This window comes from Oryctolagus cuniculus, chromosome 8 (genome assembly GCF_964237555.1).
Source record: "Oryctolagus cuniculus chromosome 8, mOryCun1.1, whole genome shotgun sequence".
NCBI lineage: Eukaryota > Metazoa > Chordata > Mammalia > Lagomorpha > Leporidae > Oryctolagus > Oryctolagus cuniculus.
This window is the reverse complement of record NC_091439.1, coordinates 135837767-135854067: the sequence shown is the minus strand read 5'-3', so window position 1 is coordinate 135854067 and position 16301 is coordinate 135837767. Positions and strand designations below refer to the sequence as shown.

The 16301-nt window shown below is 41.0% G+C and overlaps 1 protein-coding gene across 6 annotated transcripts in view; it reads right to left on the bottom strand.

The window, feature by feature from the left end:
* Positions 1 to 8424: 8424 nt before the first annotated feature.
* FSTL5 (follistatin like 5) overlaps positions 8425 to 16301 on the bottom strand; it is an 837077-nt gene continuing 829200 nt past the window's right edge. For all 6 annotated transcript variants that reach the window (XM_051831718.2, XM_051831717.2, XM_051831719.2 and 3 more), the window contains one exon: positions 8425 to 11326. In XM_051831718.2, the coding sequence (XP_051687678.2) occupies positions 10624 to 11326 (703 nt within the window). In that variant the 3' untranslated portion in view covers positions 8425 to 10623. The remainder of the gene's footprint in view (positions 11327 to 16301) is intronic.

Genomic DNA, 16301 nt, shown 5'->3' with positions numbered 1-16301 from the left:
ATAAATATTATTATACATTTTTGGAAAATATCACAAGATCAGGAAGTAGTAATTAAAGATAGGTAGGAGTGACATTTCCATATTTCATTAGAATTAAGTCAGTATAAATCTGAAGTTGACTCTAATTAGTTGTATATGATAAGCCTTAGAGCAAGAATTCCAAAACAATTTTCAGAAACTGAAAACATCCTTAAAGCAGTTGAAATGTCACTCTAGAAAAGATGCACTTAATTCAAAGGAAAGCAGCGAAGGAGGAAGTCAGAAGGGGGTAACACAGGAGGCCAACAAACAGATAGCATGGGAGATGTAAATCCAATGGTAGCCATAACAAATTTAATGTGGATGCATTAAACAATCTAATCAAAATACAGCTGTAGTCACATGACACTGAAAAGGATCCAAATGTATGCTGTTTAAAAGGGAGTTCAGATGGAAGGATTCAAAGAGAAATCCAAAGGAGACTAAGATACATGATTCAAAGATCAGTAAGAAATCAGGAGCGCTAGTCATGTCAGGCAAATTAATCTTGCTACAAAGCGTAACTCAAGTGTGCCTCTCAGTTAAGTGCTGCACTTCTGCACACACATGCCACCGGACACGATTCCCCACCCCTTCCCCAGTAGTAGAGGGCCCTTCCTTTCCACCTCTTGCAGAAGCAATTCATCTGCATCCACCTGCCTCTTAGCAGTGAAGAAGGGTGTGGTCGCCACCTCTCCCTCCCAGGCAACAAGTTCTGCCGGTGCTGCTAGAAGCAAAGGATCCACGTGGCTCCCTGGGGGTGAGACTCCTGTTAGCTGCCTAACATTTTCACTTCCTTGCAGAGAAGAACTGGGACTTTCACCTCCCAGCAGCTGATTGCCTCTTTACACCATGCTCCCAAGGAAGCCATCCATGTCTGGACATCTGCCTGCCTCTGGTCTTTATCATGAGTAGTTGGTGAAATATTGAGAAGTTCAAGTCCCAGCTCTGATCTAGATTTCAGTGTCCTCACTGGGCATCCTGGGAGGCAGTAGGCAATGACTCAAAAGATTAGATTCCTGCCACCACGGTGGAAGATCTAGACTGAGTCCCCAGCTAGCTCCCCACATCAGCCTACCCAGCCCTCAAATCGATAAATAGATAAGTAATAACTTGTTTAATAAAGAATAAATGTTGTGGGTATTTAGAGAATGAACCAGCAAGTGGAAGATCTTTCTCTGTCTCTGTCTCTCTGTCTCTGTCTTTCTGTCTCTTTCTCCAAGCCTTTCAAAGTGGAAACCCACAAAGAAAGAAATAATGAGTTAGAAAGAGGACATGTATATGTATGCCTTGTGTAGTGAGACTCTCACATGGATAAGGTGGCCTGCACATAGCCTTTAAAAATCTGTTAAAAGGGGGAAAAAAGATGAAACTAAAAATCTCAGCCCTGAGATGGCACAGTTTATGTATGCAATTAAACTAGTTTAAAGAACAAGTTGTTGATCTGCCCCAAATCACAGACTTCCCCAGATATCTGCACAGCTTGTGTGTGCATTTCCTTCAGTCCTCAGGTCAAGCGTCGTCTTCTATTCCAGTGATTCGCAAACTTTCTGGTCTCATCACCCTTTTAGAATCTTAAAAATCATGGAGGACCTCCAAAGAGCTCTCACTGATACAGGTCATATGTAATTCTGTTTCCTGTAAGTGTTTCAAAGAGAACAATGCATAGGGGCTGGCCTTGTGGGGTTTTTGCCAAGCCTCTGCCTGTGGTGCCGGCATCCCATATGGGTGCTGGTTCCTGTCCTTGCTGCTCCTCTTCCAATCCAGCTCTTTGGCTATTGCCTGAGAAAGCAGTGGAAGATGGCCCAAGTCCTTGGGCCCCTGTACCAACATGGGAGACCCAGAGGAAGCTCCTGGCTCCTGGTTTGGATAGGCTCAGCTCTGGCCATTGCAGTCATTTGGGGAGTGAGCCAGCAGATGGAAGATATTTCTCTCTCTCTCTCTCTCTCTCTCTCTCTTTCTTACTCTGCCCCATGTAAGTTTACCTTTCAAACAACTAAAATTATAAAAATAATAAAATTTAAACTATTAAATTGTGCTAGATTGAAACATTCGTAATGAGGAATATGGCATAGCAGAACCTGCTCAGTGGATATATAGTGGACAGATGCATTGACCACTCTACGATGGAACAGTGGCATCCTAGTTACCAATGGGAATGAGCATTTATACTTACTTAGAGAAGTGATATGAGAACTCAACTCATGGGAGAAGCTGAATGTCGACCCTCACATAAGCAGGGATAATCAAGTGGCTCAGTCGTATATTAAAGGCAAACTAAGAGTAAAGAATCAATTTCATACAAACAAAGGGAGCCAAGAAGGTTTTCTATCATTCCTTGAATTCTGGTTGAATTGATAATTGATTGATAACTTGTAAACTCGTAAACTCTGGCTATTGCATTCATTTTGGGAATGAACCGTTGATGGAAGACTTCTCTCTCTCTGTCTCTCCCTCTCTCTGTCTGTAACTTTGCCTCTCAATGGCGTACAGAGTTTCTCCAGCACAAACTCAGATTTCTAAACAAGAGGGACATTACCTGGGATATATTCTAAGCCCAGGAGAGCATGCTCTTTGAGTTAAGAAAAAGAAGCTGTTGTATGTTTAGGGTCGCTACAGAGGAAAAAGCAACTAAAAAATTTCTGGGAATGGCAGGATTCTGTAGAATATGGATTTCAGGATTTGTATTAATAGCCAAGCCTTTGTATCAAGCTTTAAAAAGCCCTAATACAGGCCCACTTTGTTGGACAGGGGAGTTACAAAAGGTGCTCCAAAGAAGTAAAGAGCTTTTAACAGAAGTTCTAACATTAGGAATCCCTAAGTAATCCATTCACCTTGTTTATAGAAGGATTCCCTTCAGGGCAGTTACAGCCTAAATGAAAGGGACCTTCTCAGGTGCTACTTAGCACGCCTACCTACAGGGCATCCCAAGTGGGGTACATTTGTCAAGGATTAAACTTCTACCTCCTGAGTCTTTGCAGGCGAACTGAAAGACACGTCTGCCTATTGCTGTGAGGCAATCCAAGGTCTTAAGTACCTCTTCAACAAGCAGAAAGATAAGTAAAGCTAATGCTTTTGTGCCATCAAGACTGGTGCACGCTAAGGCAGACATGTTGTACCTACCTCTTGATTCTTTCTGGGAGCTGTTATTGTCAGAAAAACTCCTTAGTGAGTTCTTCTATTACACTTCAGGCCAGCTTTTACAGCAAGTACCTATGTCTATGGATACTCTGTCCAAGATAGTGCTGGGCAATTGACAGGCCTTGGAGTAAGTATTAATAAAACAAGGAGGAACATGTGCAATGATTGATGGAACCTGCCACCTTTACTCAAACAATGGCACATTCACTCAAAGAGACATTAAATATCTCTATGCTCAGGCTAAAATGGTTTTATAATCTGCACAAGGATAGCCTATCATCACCCACCATCTGGGAGTCTATAAAATATGTTGTTTCCATTTTAAGGGGCACTCCGCTTATAACTTGTTTTGTTCCAGTTTTGCTTATGCTGATTAATAAACTTGTATATTACAGAACTCAATGACTTCTGAGAGTAATGATGACGATGCAGGAGACACAGCCTTTGGGGTGACACAGTACTCCAGCTCATGCAACAAATTCATTAGATGAGAGAGATAGGAAGAGATTTCCAGACCCAGGGCAGGCAGGGCCGGTGTCCCTGATCAGCAGGAAGTAGCTATAGAAGATAGGAAGTCTACATCCTTCAACATCCTCTTAAGATTAAGGGTCTGGAATCTCTGAGCGGGGAATAATATGGGACCTGATCAGGGAGAGAGGATTAGATCGATTAGATTCACGGGCTGGAGACCAGGCCCCATTGCCCCCTGAACAATCTCGCCTGTATCCACCCACCTGTCATTCAGACCATGTAACCGCCCTTGTGGAAATGAAGAAGAGGCGTGGGGTTGGTGGGCCTGCCCTGCTCTCCGTGTGCCTCTTGCACACTGCCTGCTTCCGCTGCTGCTGCTCATCTTTCTCCTGCCCAGGCAGCTCCCCTGCGTGCCCCTGGCCTGCTTCCTGAGACTTCGCTATGGAGCTTCCCGCTTGCTCTCTCTGAGCCACTCTCCCTTAATAAAGCCCTCACATTCCTGTGTGTTTCTCTTAAATAAATCTTAAGCCTTACCATGTTGCCTTGTCTCCTTTGTTCCTGAGCATAGAAGTTTCTCCAAGCGTAAGGCAAGAACCTTAAGTATTAAATTTTGGCTTAAGCTAGACAATAACAGTTCTCTCCCCCCCAAACATTCACAAACACAGGGCCAGAGGCAAGAGTGGGAAAAGCTATCCAGGTGTTCCATGTGGGTGGCAAGAAACCAACTTCTTGAGTTTTCGGCTACTGCCTACAAGAGTATGCATTGGCAAGAAGACAAAGTCAGGGAATCGAACATAGAGCCTGGAACCCAACACAAGCATTCTGATGTGGGACGCAGGCGTCTTAACAGTGTCCTTACTCATAGACTTTGTAATGTATAACATGCAAACCAAAACAGCATGCTTATGTGATTTCTCATTCTTGGAACATGGGACAGTTTGCTCTGACTTAAGACAGTAAGTCAGACTTTGTCCAGCAAGACCCTCCAAACATATTTGCGCGTATGAAGTTTTTTAGGAGATTCAATGATATTAGAGTGTCATCAGAAATGAAAACAAAGTTTTAATAAATGTGTCTTTTTTATTTTTACCCATTCATAAGGAAAATGTTAAAAGAAGATGTATGAAGTAAGTAACACTAGAAGTAGCTTGTTATGAGTAATTAAGATTTTGAGACTGTATTGTACATTTTTTTCATATTTTATTTTTTCAAAGATTTATTTGCTTGAAAGTCAGAGTTATAGAAAGAGAAGGAGAGACACAGAAAAAGAAGGAGAGACAGAGGGAGATCTTCCATCTTCTGTTTCACACCCCAGAGGGCCACAGTGGTCAGTGCTAGATCAGGTCAAAGCCAGGAGCCAGAAGCTTCTTCTGGGTCTCCCACATGGGCGGCAGGGGTCCAAATATTTGAGTCATCTGCAGCTGCTTTTCCCAGACCATTAGCAGAGAGCTGGATGGGGAGTGAAGTACCCAGGACATGAACTTGTACCTATATGGACTGCCTGTGTCTCAAGCAAGGCTTTAGCCACTAAACCACAATGCCGGCCTCCATTGTCTTCTTATTTTTAAGTTGTATTGGTTTACATGTATAGAAATACTATTTAACTTCTTTCTCACTTAAAAATGTATGGAAGGTGATGCTGCCATATCGTTTCATCCTGTAAAATCCGACTACAGAATGTAAATCTAATCCAATTAATTTATTTGATAACGAAAACTCTATGAAGAACGTTTGAGTGGGAGTCTGAAAGGTGATAAGGCTGTAAATTTGTAGCTCTTTTTTTCACAGTGCTCCAATTCTACACAGAAATAATTAAACAGAGGCATAATGACTGCTGAAAATTGCATTAATTAGCTATAAATGATGATACTTTTAGATGGTACATTAATTGTTCTACATTTTCATTAAATTTATATTTGATCTAAATCTTCATTCTCTAACCCGGTTCTAGTTCACCTTCATGACTTTTTTATTTCTACCAATGATGTCATTTTCAAGAAAATCACTTTGTCTCTTTTTATGATCCATAGTTTTTTTACCAGCTATTTCAGAAATGGTTCCTTAACACGTCTTGTTTTTTAACATATACTATCAATCTAATCGCCATGCCTTAAAGACCACTGGATGCAATTTTTGAAAAACCATGTATCATCTTTTCCTCTGATTCCTTTTTCTTCAGCTACATTTTAATACCATTAAATACGATAAACTTATTAAATGCTGCTTATTATTTTAAAGATTTATTTACTTATTTGAAGTTCAAAGTTACACAGAGAGTTGGAGAGACAGAGACAGACAGATCTTCCATCCACTGGTTGACTCCGCAGATGGCAGCAACACCTAGCGCTGGGCCAGGCCAAAGCCAGGAGCCAGGAGGTCCCTCCAGGTCTCCCACATGGGTGGCAGGGGCATAAGCAAGTGGGCCATCCTTTGCTACCTTTCCCAGGTCATTAGCAGAGAGCTGGATCAGAAGTGGAATAGCCAGGACTAGAATTGGAGCTCATATGGGATGGCAGTATCACAGGGAGCAATTTAACTGCTACATCAAAACTCTGGGCCCTGTCTCTTTGTAAAATTATAGATGAGTCTTGGGGCTGGTGCTGTGGCATAGTGGGCTAAGCTTTTGCCTGTGGTGCCAGCATCTCATATGGGCACTGGTTTGTGTCCTGACTGCTCTTCTTCTGAGCCAGCTCTCAGCTATGACCTGGGAAAGCAGTAGAAGATGGCCCAAGTGCTTGGGCCCCTGCACCCATGGGGGAGATGCAGAAGCAGCTCCTAGTCCCTGGCTTTGGATTGGCCCAGCTCCGGCCATTGTGGCCATTTTGGGAGTGAACCAGGGGATGAAAGACCTTTCTCTCTGTCTCTCTTCTGTCTGTAACTGCCTCTCAAATAAATAAATAAAATATTTTTAAAAAGTATTGATGAGTCTCTATTGTTTTAACTCCAGATTCTTTCAATGGGTTTCAGTCTTTATCGTTCTCCCCACAGTTCTGTAATAACCTACTTTCTTGCCTTCTCTATATCATCCTCATTTCCCATAATCATTTACTTTTTCCAAGCAATTTTGGTCAGTTACTTCCCTACATCTTATTCCCACTCAGCCTTCATGCCTCTCCTCATTTCATGCCCTTCATTGATACTACTTCAACACTTCTTTCCTTCTGTAAAAAATTTACTTTTTGATCCACAGCTTCTTGTTGAAGCACCATCTTATCCTACTTTTTTTTTTTCACTTTCACTTTTTAAGTAAACCAGCATGATTGCTGATATGATTACTCGCTGTCCACTTTGATAATGTTAACACAATGATGCTTGATGATTTGTCTTACTTTTTTATCCTACTTTTGAAGATAAAAATCTATTCAGAAATAATTATAACATAAACATTGCAGCTGCATCTTTCTAAGTTCATAATGTCTGTATTGTAACTATTGAAATGCCTTAAAAAAAACTAATTTATTTGAAAGGAAGAGTTAGAGAGAGAGAGAGAGAGAGAGAGAGACATCTTCAGTCTGCTGGCTTACTCTCCAAATGGCCAAAATGTCCAGAGCTGGCCAGGAACCAGGAGCTTCTGGGTGTCTGATGTGGGTGCGGGGCCCAAGCACTTGGCTCATGTTCCACTGCTTTCCCAGGCACGTAAGCAGGGAGCTGGATCTGAAGTAGAGCAATGGGACTTGAATTGTCATATGGGTTCTCGGTGCTGTAGGTGGTGTCTTTACCTGCTGTGCCACAATGAGGCCCCACAATGCTTTTTCCAAGTGCCTCAACATTTGTGTAGTTAATAGTATAATAATGTGAAAAATAGTTTTTAAATTTTTTTCTTTATTTGAAATGCAGAGTAGCACATGCACACACACACACAGAAAGAGAGAGAGAGAGAGAGAGAGAGAGAGAGAGGTTGAGCTTCCACTTGCAATAGCTAGGACTGGGCCAGGCCAAAGCCTGGATGTTAGATCCATTCCGATCTCCCTTGTGGGTGTCAGAGAATACTTCAGTCATCACCTCCTGCTTCTCAGGGTGTCCTGAAAATTGGATCAGAAGCCAGAGACCTGAGCCCAGACATCTTAACCTCTGAGACAAATGCCCAGCCTAGCATTTTATTTTGCATATAATCTAGATACTCCATTCTGATAGTCATTCTTTTAATACACAAGAAATTCTAAGGAATAGACATCATTGAAAGGATATATGGCCTGCTTTAAATATTCAATAATGAGGGGATATAATAATTAAATTTTTCCTAAAACGGCAAATTAATTTTTTGTTCCTTGATTAATTTCACTTTACTTTTCCCATTAAATTCATTTCATCCCATCACTTTCCAAACAAAACAGAGTACCATACTGCATTTGAAGCATTATTAGAAGCAATAATAAACCATTTGGCGGCCGGCACCCCAGCTCACTAGGCTAATCCTCCGCCTGCGGTGCTGGCACACTGGGTTCTAGTCCCGGTCGGGGCGCCGGATTCTGTCCCGGTTGCCCCTCTTCCAGGCCAGCTCTCTGCTGTGGCCAGGGAGGGCAGTGGAGGATGGCCCAAGTGCTTGGGCCCTGCACCCCATGGGAGACCAGGAGAAGCACCTGGCTCCTGCCTTCTGATCAGCAGCGATGCGCCGGCCGCAGTGCACCAGCCGAGGCGGCCATTGGAGGGTGAACCAACGGCAGAGGAAGACCTTTCTCTCTCTCTCTCTCTCTCTCTCACTGTCCACTCTGCCTGTCAAAAATAAATAAATAAATAAATAAATAAATAAACCATTTGGCATGCATATTAAATCATTCACTGGATTCTCAAGGGTTAAAATTTAAGAGATTTATTATATTTTTAACAAGCAATGTCTACAGACAGAGCATCCACATGGTGTAAGCTACCAAAGAAAATGTGTGTGACAGACTTATACTAAATCATTAAGTCAAAGACACATTATATGGTTCATGTTCACAAGGGACAGAATTACTAAAAGTAAGCAGATTATTAAGTAGAAACATGATCTGATTTTTGTGGTTTATTAAATCTACCTCCCATAATGTTTCCTTAAGCTAAGAACAAATCTACTGTACAACACAACTCAGGATGCTATATACACATAAGATATTACACACTATAAAATTCCAGGTTTCTAAGCAGTTTTACACAATTTAAACTTGAGTAAAATTTTTATTTAAAAAAGACCTTATTGGATTACCTTCCAGAAACGGAGGTCATTTCAACAGCCCATTAACATTTTTAGCAACAATAAAAACAAAAATAAGTAAAAAGATTCTCAAAACATGTCAGCTATTATTTTAAACTTTGATAATTATCTGCTTATTTCAACAAACCAACTCACCCAGTTTTAATCTACTTCAACTGACCCTTTCTCATTTAAAATAAAAAAGAAGCATTGAGTTTAACTGCTCTGCAGTGTCTCAAATAAGAGGATTAGTTAGAGCCAGCGCCGTGGCTCAATAGGCTAATCCTCCACCTTGCGGCGCCGGCACACCGGGTTCTAGTCCCGGTTGGGGCGCCGGATTCTGTCCCGGTTGCCCCTCTTCCAGGCCAGCTCTCTGCTATGGCCAGGGAGTGCAGTGGAGGATGGCCCAGGTGCTTGGGCCCTGCACCCCATGGGAGACCAGGAAAAGCACCTGGATCCTGGCTCCTGCCATCGGATCAGCACGGTGCGCCGGCTGCAGCGGCGGCCATTGGAGGGTGAACCAACGGCAAAGGAAGACCTTTCTCTCTCTGTCTCTCTCTCTCACTGTCCACTCTGCCTATCAAAAATAAAAAAAAAAAAAAAAAAAAAAAGAGGATTAGTTAGATTTCAAACTACATACACCATGAAAGAGAGATCATTTAAGGATTATATAGGAGTAGAATAGAAGAAATCATTTAGGGAAACTGTTAGCCGGGATGGGCTTTGATGGGCTGCATTTCAGTAGCAGAAGCAATGCAGAAGTACATCTTAACTCACCAGTTTAAAGCTACTACTTAAGCCCTAGCTTCTATCCCCAATTCTCCGAAGCCACTATGCCTTACCAGTTCTCTAGCTGGTTTTTTCTCCCCCATGTTATTTTCCCTCTAGGTGGTTCATTCTAAGCAGACACAGGTAAATTCTTTTTTTTTTTTTGAACTGAAAATTCTGGATGATGCAATCCTAGTGATACAACACAGGGCTGCATGAAAGGAATCTATTTTAATAATAAAGGAAACATTAGTAAGCAGTTGACATCCCAGGTAAATTTGCGTTACAAATATAATGCACTCCAGTGATTGAAATAAAATGAGTAGATAACGCATTGCGAACATTTTCACCATAATTATTTTCCCTTTCTTCCTTCACATTTGCTATAGCATGCTGCAGATCATACGGTAAACCTCAACTAGTTTGCCACCTAAAGTCAACTCATGCCTTCAAACGATATTTCATTGAGGATTAAATCAATGACTGAAAGCATGTTTTGGTGCAAGAGATATTAAATATTTTTTAATGACAAGAGTTATATACGTATGAGAGTGTTCAATGTACAGCTTTTAGCTTTCCTTTTCCTCCTGTGACATTCCCTTCAAGGCACAAAAGATTATAAACAGTGGACGGGACAAACATTTTGAATTAAGAATTTTAAGGTTTCACAACGCCTTTTGTTCCTAGGTTAAGCATACCAAAAGGACAGAGGGAAAAAAAAGATAAATTGCCCTCAAATGAAATCATGTTTAGTCATCTGAAATTCCCTGCAGTTTGGTTATTTTTTAAAGAATTTAAAATGCTATTTTACTGGTTCTAAACATAATTGTATAGTTGAATCTTGTGATTCTCATTCATTATTGTGTTATGCATTTCTAGTCAACCAATATTATGAAGCATACATGTCTTTCTTAAAAATATTTTTTTCAATTCAGGCCAATCAAGTAAATTATGCTTGACTAGTATAGGACCTTTGAAAGTTAAGCTGTAAATTTAAACAATGGGTTAAGTGCAATGTACTGTAAAACTCTTCACTCAGCAATTCTATCGGGCTCTTAGGCATCTCCAACCCAAACGACCGTATTTCCTTTCTCAACCTCAGTGATCTCACAGTTTAACTTATTGAGTCGTCCATCTAGGATGAAGAGAGAGTCCTTGGAAGGAGTCATCAGGTACTGACCAAACAAGCCACTGTCCTGGATCCGCCTGTTCTTCCGGCTCCAGGGCCACTCTTCTGCTCTGAGCGGTTCCTTCAGGCTCTTAATCATCTTGACTTTCCCAGAGGAGAGCTCCACAAACAGCACATCCGTTTGCGTGCTGGAACTACCGTAGATGTTGTACTGGTGGGCTTCTGTGAAGGACGGCTGGAAGGCCAGATCAGATATGTGCAGGTTGGTGTGGATATCAAAGGCCTCCTGTATTTCTCCTCTGATGGTAATGTACTGGACTCTCACAAGACCTTTGACATCATTAATGCTGACAAGGTAGTGGCCATCTGGAGAGACATACGGAGTGCCCGTCACATCACTATTGAACCCAATGACTGAGTCGGTTACACCGTCCACCATGAGCTGCGGTGGCACTGCTCCAGTGCTGTCAGGTTTGCAACCAACAAAGTAGTACCCTCCCAAGTGTGTGTATGCCAACGATTGAGGGACGCACTTATAGTCCTTCAAGTTAATTGTCTTGATGTAGGACATGGTTTCAAGGTCAATTTTTTGTAATGCAGCTTCATCTTTATGAAGAATAAATCCAAATCTGAAAAGATGGAAATCAAAGTTAGACAGGAAAGTACAGATTCGTTACCATAAGAGAAAGCATCGTGGACAGGTAGAAAGATCCATTGTGAGCCCAGGCATGAACAGCTAAGGCAGCAATTTGTGTCACAATTGTGTTAGGATTAATCTTTAGAGTGTGCTTCCCTCCTCCTTGCTCTAGGTCATTCTCTTATTACATCCAATTATAACTCATGTTGTAGAAAGCAAAATAATTAAAAGCGATATATCTAGTTAATTGGAGCAACAGATTTTGCTTTTAACATTAAGAATAAAAAGTAAACATTTTGCATGTCTCTAAACCCTACGATATTGAATAACCTTAATTAACCACTGCTAAAGCCAGAAAGAATAAACATTTTTAATACATGAAATATATGTATTTCACTTACTTAATTTACTTCTTGTGTTTTGATCATCAAATGAATGTGACACACATAACTGTGTAAGAGAAATTATCTATCTCTTTCTTATTTTAGCTTACATTAAAGAACTGTGTATAGATAAGTAGATATACATACAAATGCACATTTCTATATTTTTGGTATGGAACTGCTATACTTTTATTATGTTTTAGGGTCACCTTTATTTCCTTTATAATGTTAATATTTATTTCATTGTAAATGCTAAAAACGAATTCCATTTTCCAACCCCATCATGTCTATGTTGTTTCATTATTTTTGGAAAGATGTATTTATTTATGTGAAAGGCAGAGTTACAAAGAGGCAGAGGCAGAAAGAAAGATAAAGGTCTTCAATCTGCTGGTTCACTCCCCGAATGGCCACAACAGCTGGAGCTGGATTGATCTGAAGCCAGAAGCCAGGAGCTTCTTCTGGGTCTCTCACACAGGTGCAGGGGCCCAAGGACTTGGGCATCTTCTACTGCTTTCCCAGGCCATAGCAGAGAGCTGGATCAGAAACAGAGAAGCTGGGACTCGAACAGGCACCCATATGGGATGCCAGCACTGCAGGCGGTGGCTTTACCTGCTACATCACAGCACCGGGTCCTATTTTTTTTTTTTTTTTTTTTAGTGATATATCTGCTTTGCCATGGTTACCTTATATTGAACAATGGAAAACTTTGCCGTAGTTTATACCATTAAAGTCAATTAAAAAGTTTTCTTGTCTTGTTTGGGTCTTTAATTAGTTCAAGGCTTTTCAAAGCATTTATTCTAAATATGGGCTGAAAATTATCAGAATTCCCTGTGGCAAGAACAAATAGATTTTGAAATTAGTTAACGGATACTCACCAAGAATATTTAGGTGTGTAGATATATTGACATTATTTATGAAGGCATGGACTATGATGGAAGATATCATCTCTTTTCTATTATAAATTGTACATGAGTTCAGAGAAAGCAGTAATAGGTTCATTTAATAACAGCAATAAGCCAATCAAGTTTGGCATTTCAGTTCTCCTCTTAACCTGAGACTTCTGGTCCCTTTGGGAAATGGTTTGTGAATGCTAATGAGGAGGAATGAGACAAGCTCTTGCAAGTCCTGAACTATTTTAACTCAGATTCTGAACTGTCCTGAAGCTTTGTGTGATACAGAACAGCCTCTTTGGAAGGTAATTAAAATTCTACAAAAAAATGGTCCCGTGAAAAATGCAGAAGCTCTGGGTGGGGCGATACAATTCCATCCAGTGTGGCGCCCGCACCGCACTTGCCTGCAGGACTGGAGATGCATGCGAATGCCTTCAACTTTCCACCAGTGATTTATCGCTTAGGAAGTGGTATCTCTAATTCAAAATCTCCCCAGTACAGATTGATATTCCGAAGTCTCCACTGTTCATTAGGCTCTGATTAATATTTACGATGCTCTCAACGTTTTATGCCTGCTTAGTATAATAAAACCTTGCACAGGACTAGGCCTAACACAGTTTGTCTAAGATTTGTCAGCATGTGTATAGAAGTTGCAGACTGAGAGATGAGAGTTAAAACTAACTCTGCATCACTTACTCTACTAGAACATTTTTGCCACTGGGCTGCATGGTGTTGTGTGGAATTGCCAGATTTAGTGGGGATAATTACACTAAAGTTTTGCTCTTCTAAATCATTTTATTTTTCTGAATGTCTGATAAATTAGCTAATAATAACATTTATGAAGTATTGAACTTTACTGCATTTATGTTTCAGGTGAGTTCCTGAAAAGATTTATGCATAAACACTTGGTATTTTCAATGAAGTATGGCCTTCTGACACAGGCTAACATATTTCCATGATCCAGTTTTCCCAAACTATAGACATTATGATCTTATATATAGTCTTTGACTTCAATGAGTATCAATTTTTTCATTAGCAGGGACAGGAGAAAAGTATATCCTTGCTTAAGGGTGAGAGTAAATGCATGCATGTTACCCCAAATTTATTAACAATAGGCAGAAAATTTCAGTTCTTTTCACCTTAAGTCACATTATTTTCCTATTATGAGCTAAAATATTTCCCATGAGATGACTGATTATTTTAACACATGATAATGAAAACAGAAGCAAATATACTGCTAATTTCTGTGTAACTAGTGTTCCCACACTACTTCAGGTGGCCATTTGATGTGCCAGTGAAGACACCACTTGGGATGTCCGGATCCTAAATCCAAGTGCCAGGGTTCACGTATTGGCATCACTACAAACTCTAGCTTCCTACCTTGGCTGGCATCAAGTGATTGGCAGAGTAGCTGCGTCCCTGATTCTCATCTGAGAAACCTGGATTAACTTGCAAGTTCCTGGCTTCAGGCTGGCTCAGGCCCAGCTACTGCAAGCACTGGAGGACTGAACTGGCACATGAAAGATCTCCCTCCTCTCTCTCTCTCTCATAAATTCAATCAATCAATAATATATATTTATATATAGTAACCCAGACTTGGCTATATTTTCCTAATCATTAATACTAGAGACAGACATTAACAATAGAAATGCATATTTTTAATTTGCTCTCACTCTTATCAACAGGATCCAGTCCCATGGGGGGAGCAACTTGGACTAGACTAAGTTACTGGAATTAAGACTTATTCTATGCACATGCTCTCCCACAATATGGCGCTGAGAAGGGAGTAAACAACTTCTACGCAGCTGCCTCTCGCCAACTTGAGTGATGACCTGCAGGAGCTGATCCTGCTCCTGATTGGAGGAGAGCAGCGTACTCGGCGTGTGGGCAGCAGAGTTGGGATTGGTGGAAGAGGACTATAAAGGAGGAGAGAGACAACATGCACCAGGAACATCTGAGGAACATCCGGATAACATCTGAGCAGCCCCCGAGAGAGCCAGCCGGCGGTGTGCCGCTCCCCCGTGGAAGTGGGGAATGTGGCAGGGGGAGCCGCCCTTCCACGGAGGTGGAAGGATCGGCAGCCAACCCGGGAAGAACCAGCAGCAAACCCGGGAAGGGCCAAGCAGACAAAAGAACAGCGCAGGGTCCTGTGTCGTTCCTCCACGAAGAGGGGGAGCGACAGTCCCATTCACGCATTATCCAATCACCTCATTTCTCCCAATGATAGGGATACAGAATTTAGATCACACTACCTTCTGTAGAGGCACTGCTTCAGTTCCGCTGAGGACAGGGAGCAGTAAGTAATGGTGTATGGGGTGAAATGAACTTAATCTCAGCACACATGACAGTATTTCAAACAGCCACTGCTTTTACGCATTAATTTTAGCAGAAATCATGGTAATTTTATGGCTGACATTGAGATCTGGATATCTAATGATTTGGAGGATCCCAGTGTTTTTGTACTGGCAGTCCAGTAGCCTTGCAAAGAGTGGTATTTGACCAAGACAGGAAGAAAACAGATAGAGAAGAGCGTAATTGAAATGCCATGAAGCCTGATAAAGAATAAATTATTGGAGATCGCCATATCCTGCAAGGCCAGGCTGCTTACGTCTTGCAACTGAATAATGTGTAATCCCCCAGTTATCTAATATTCCGTCTCTGAATGGGGCTGATTATTTAAAACAGTTTTCTGGTCACTGACTCCACAGCATCTGCATGTTATCTCATTTCTACCCTGTTTTCAACTTTATCACCTGACAGGCTGCCAAAGGGGTATCATGATTGGAAATAATATTCCTTCTAGTTCTGACATCTTCAGAGCCAAGAGCAATGTCTTCATATGCTTCCAGATACCACAAAGGTCTGAATGATGGATGCTGTAAGACTTGTACAGTAGTGATTATTTTCTGTCCTGGAACTTAATATAGCACTGTCAGTCCTGAGTTCTCAGAGATGATCAACTAATCAGGTCTCTTTGTGTTTGACGTCAATGTCCAGTCACTGGGGCTCGACTCCCAGCTAGAGTATGGGGATGCTCTCATTTCTCAAACGCCGTCAACTGAACCATCTTAGATGTCAGCACCAGTCTTTGCATGTACATCAGTGGGTATAAATGCAAAGTAGTGAGTGAAGATCCGTGTGTCTGAGCATTGAGTAAGCCAGGCATGTCAACATCGCTGCATTCACATCTAAAACAGAAGTATTTCCAAAGCTTTTCTAATAGTCAATTATTGAGATCTTATTACTTGATATAAAATTTCTGAGCAAAAGAATTTGAGAAGCCCAAGGAACTAGTAGTATGAACTTTTTAGTTATGGAAGTCTCCATCCAAACTATATGATCAAGTGATCAGTACTTCATAAATACATGTGAACAGGATTATTAATAATTATTTAATCAGATTAAAAATGTATTTTCCAATTGGAAGGCAAGAAATTCTGAACAGGTAAAATACTAAAATCATAATTCTCCCTCTGACACAATTAAAATATGAATTCATACAAACAATATGTTGTAATGACACCTTCCATGGTGTTATACCTAAAACAGATTTTTGTTCATGGACACAAACCATAAGCTGACATGAGCCATCATTCACCAGTTTATGAGTTCTTTTCCATTTAGTTTTTTTTTTCCACTATTCCAGACTGATCCTTGCAAGACTGAATGCTGCTCCTAATAAAGTATTAGAAAA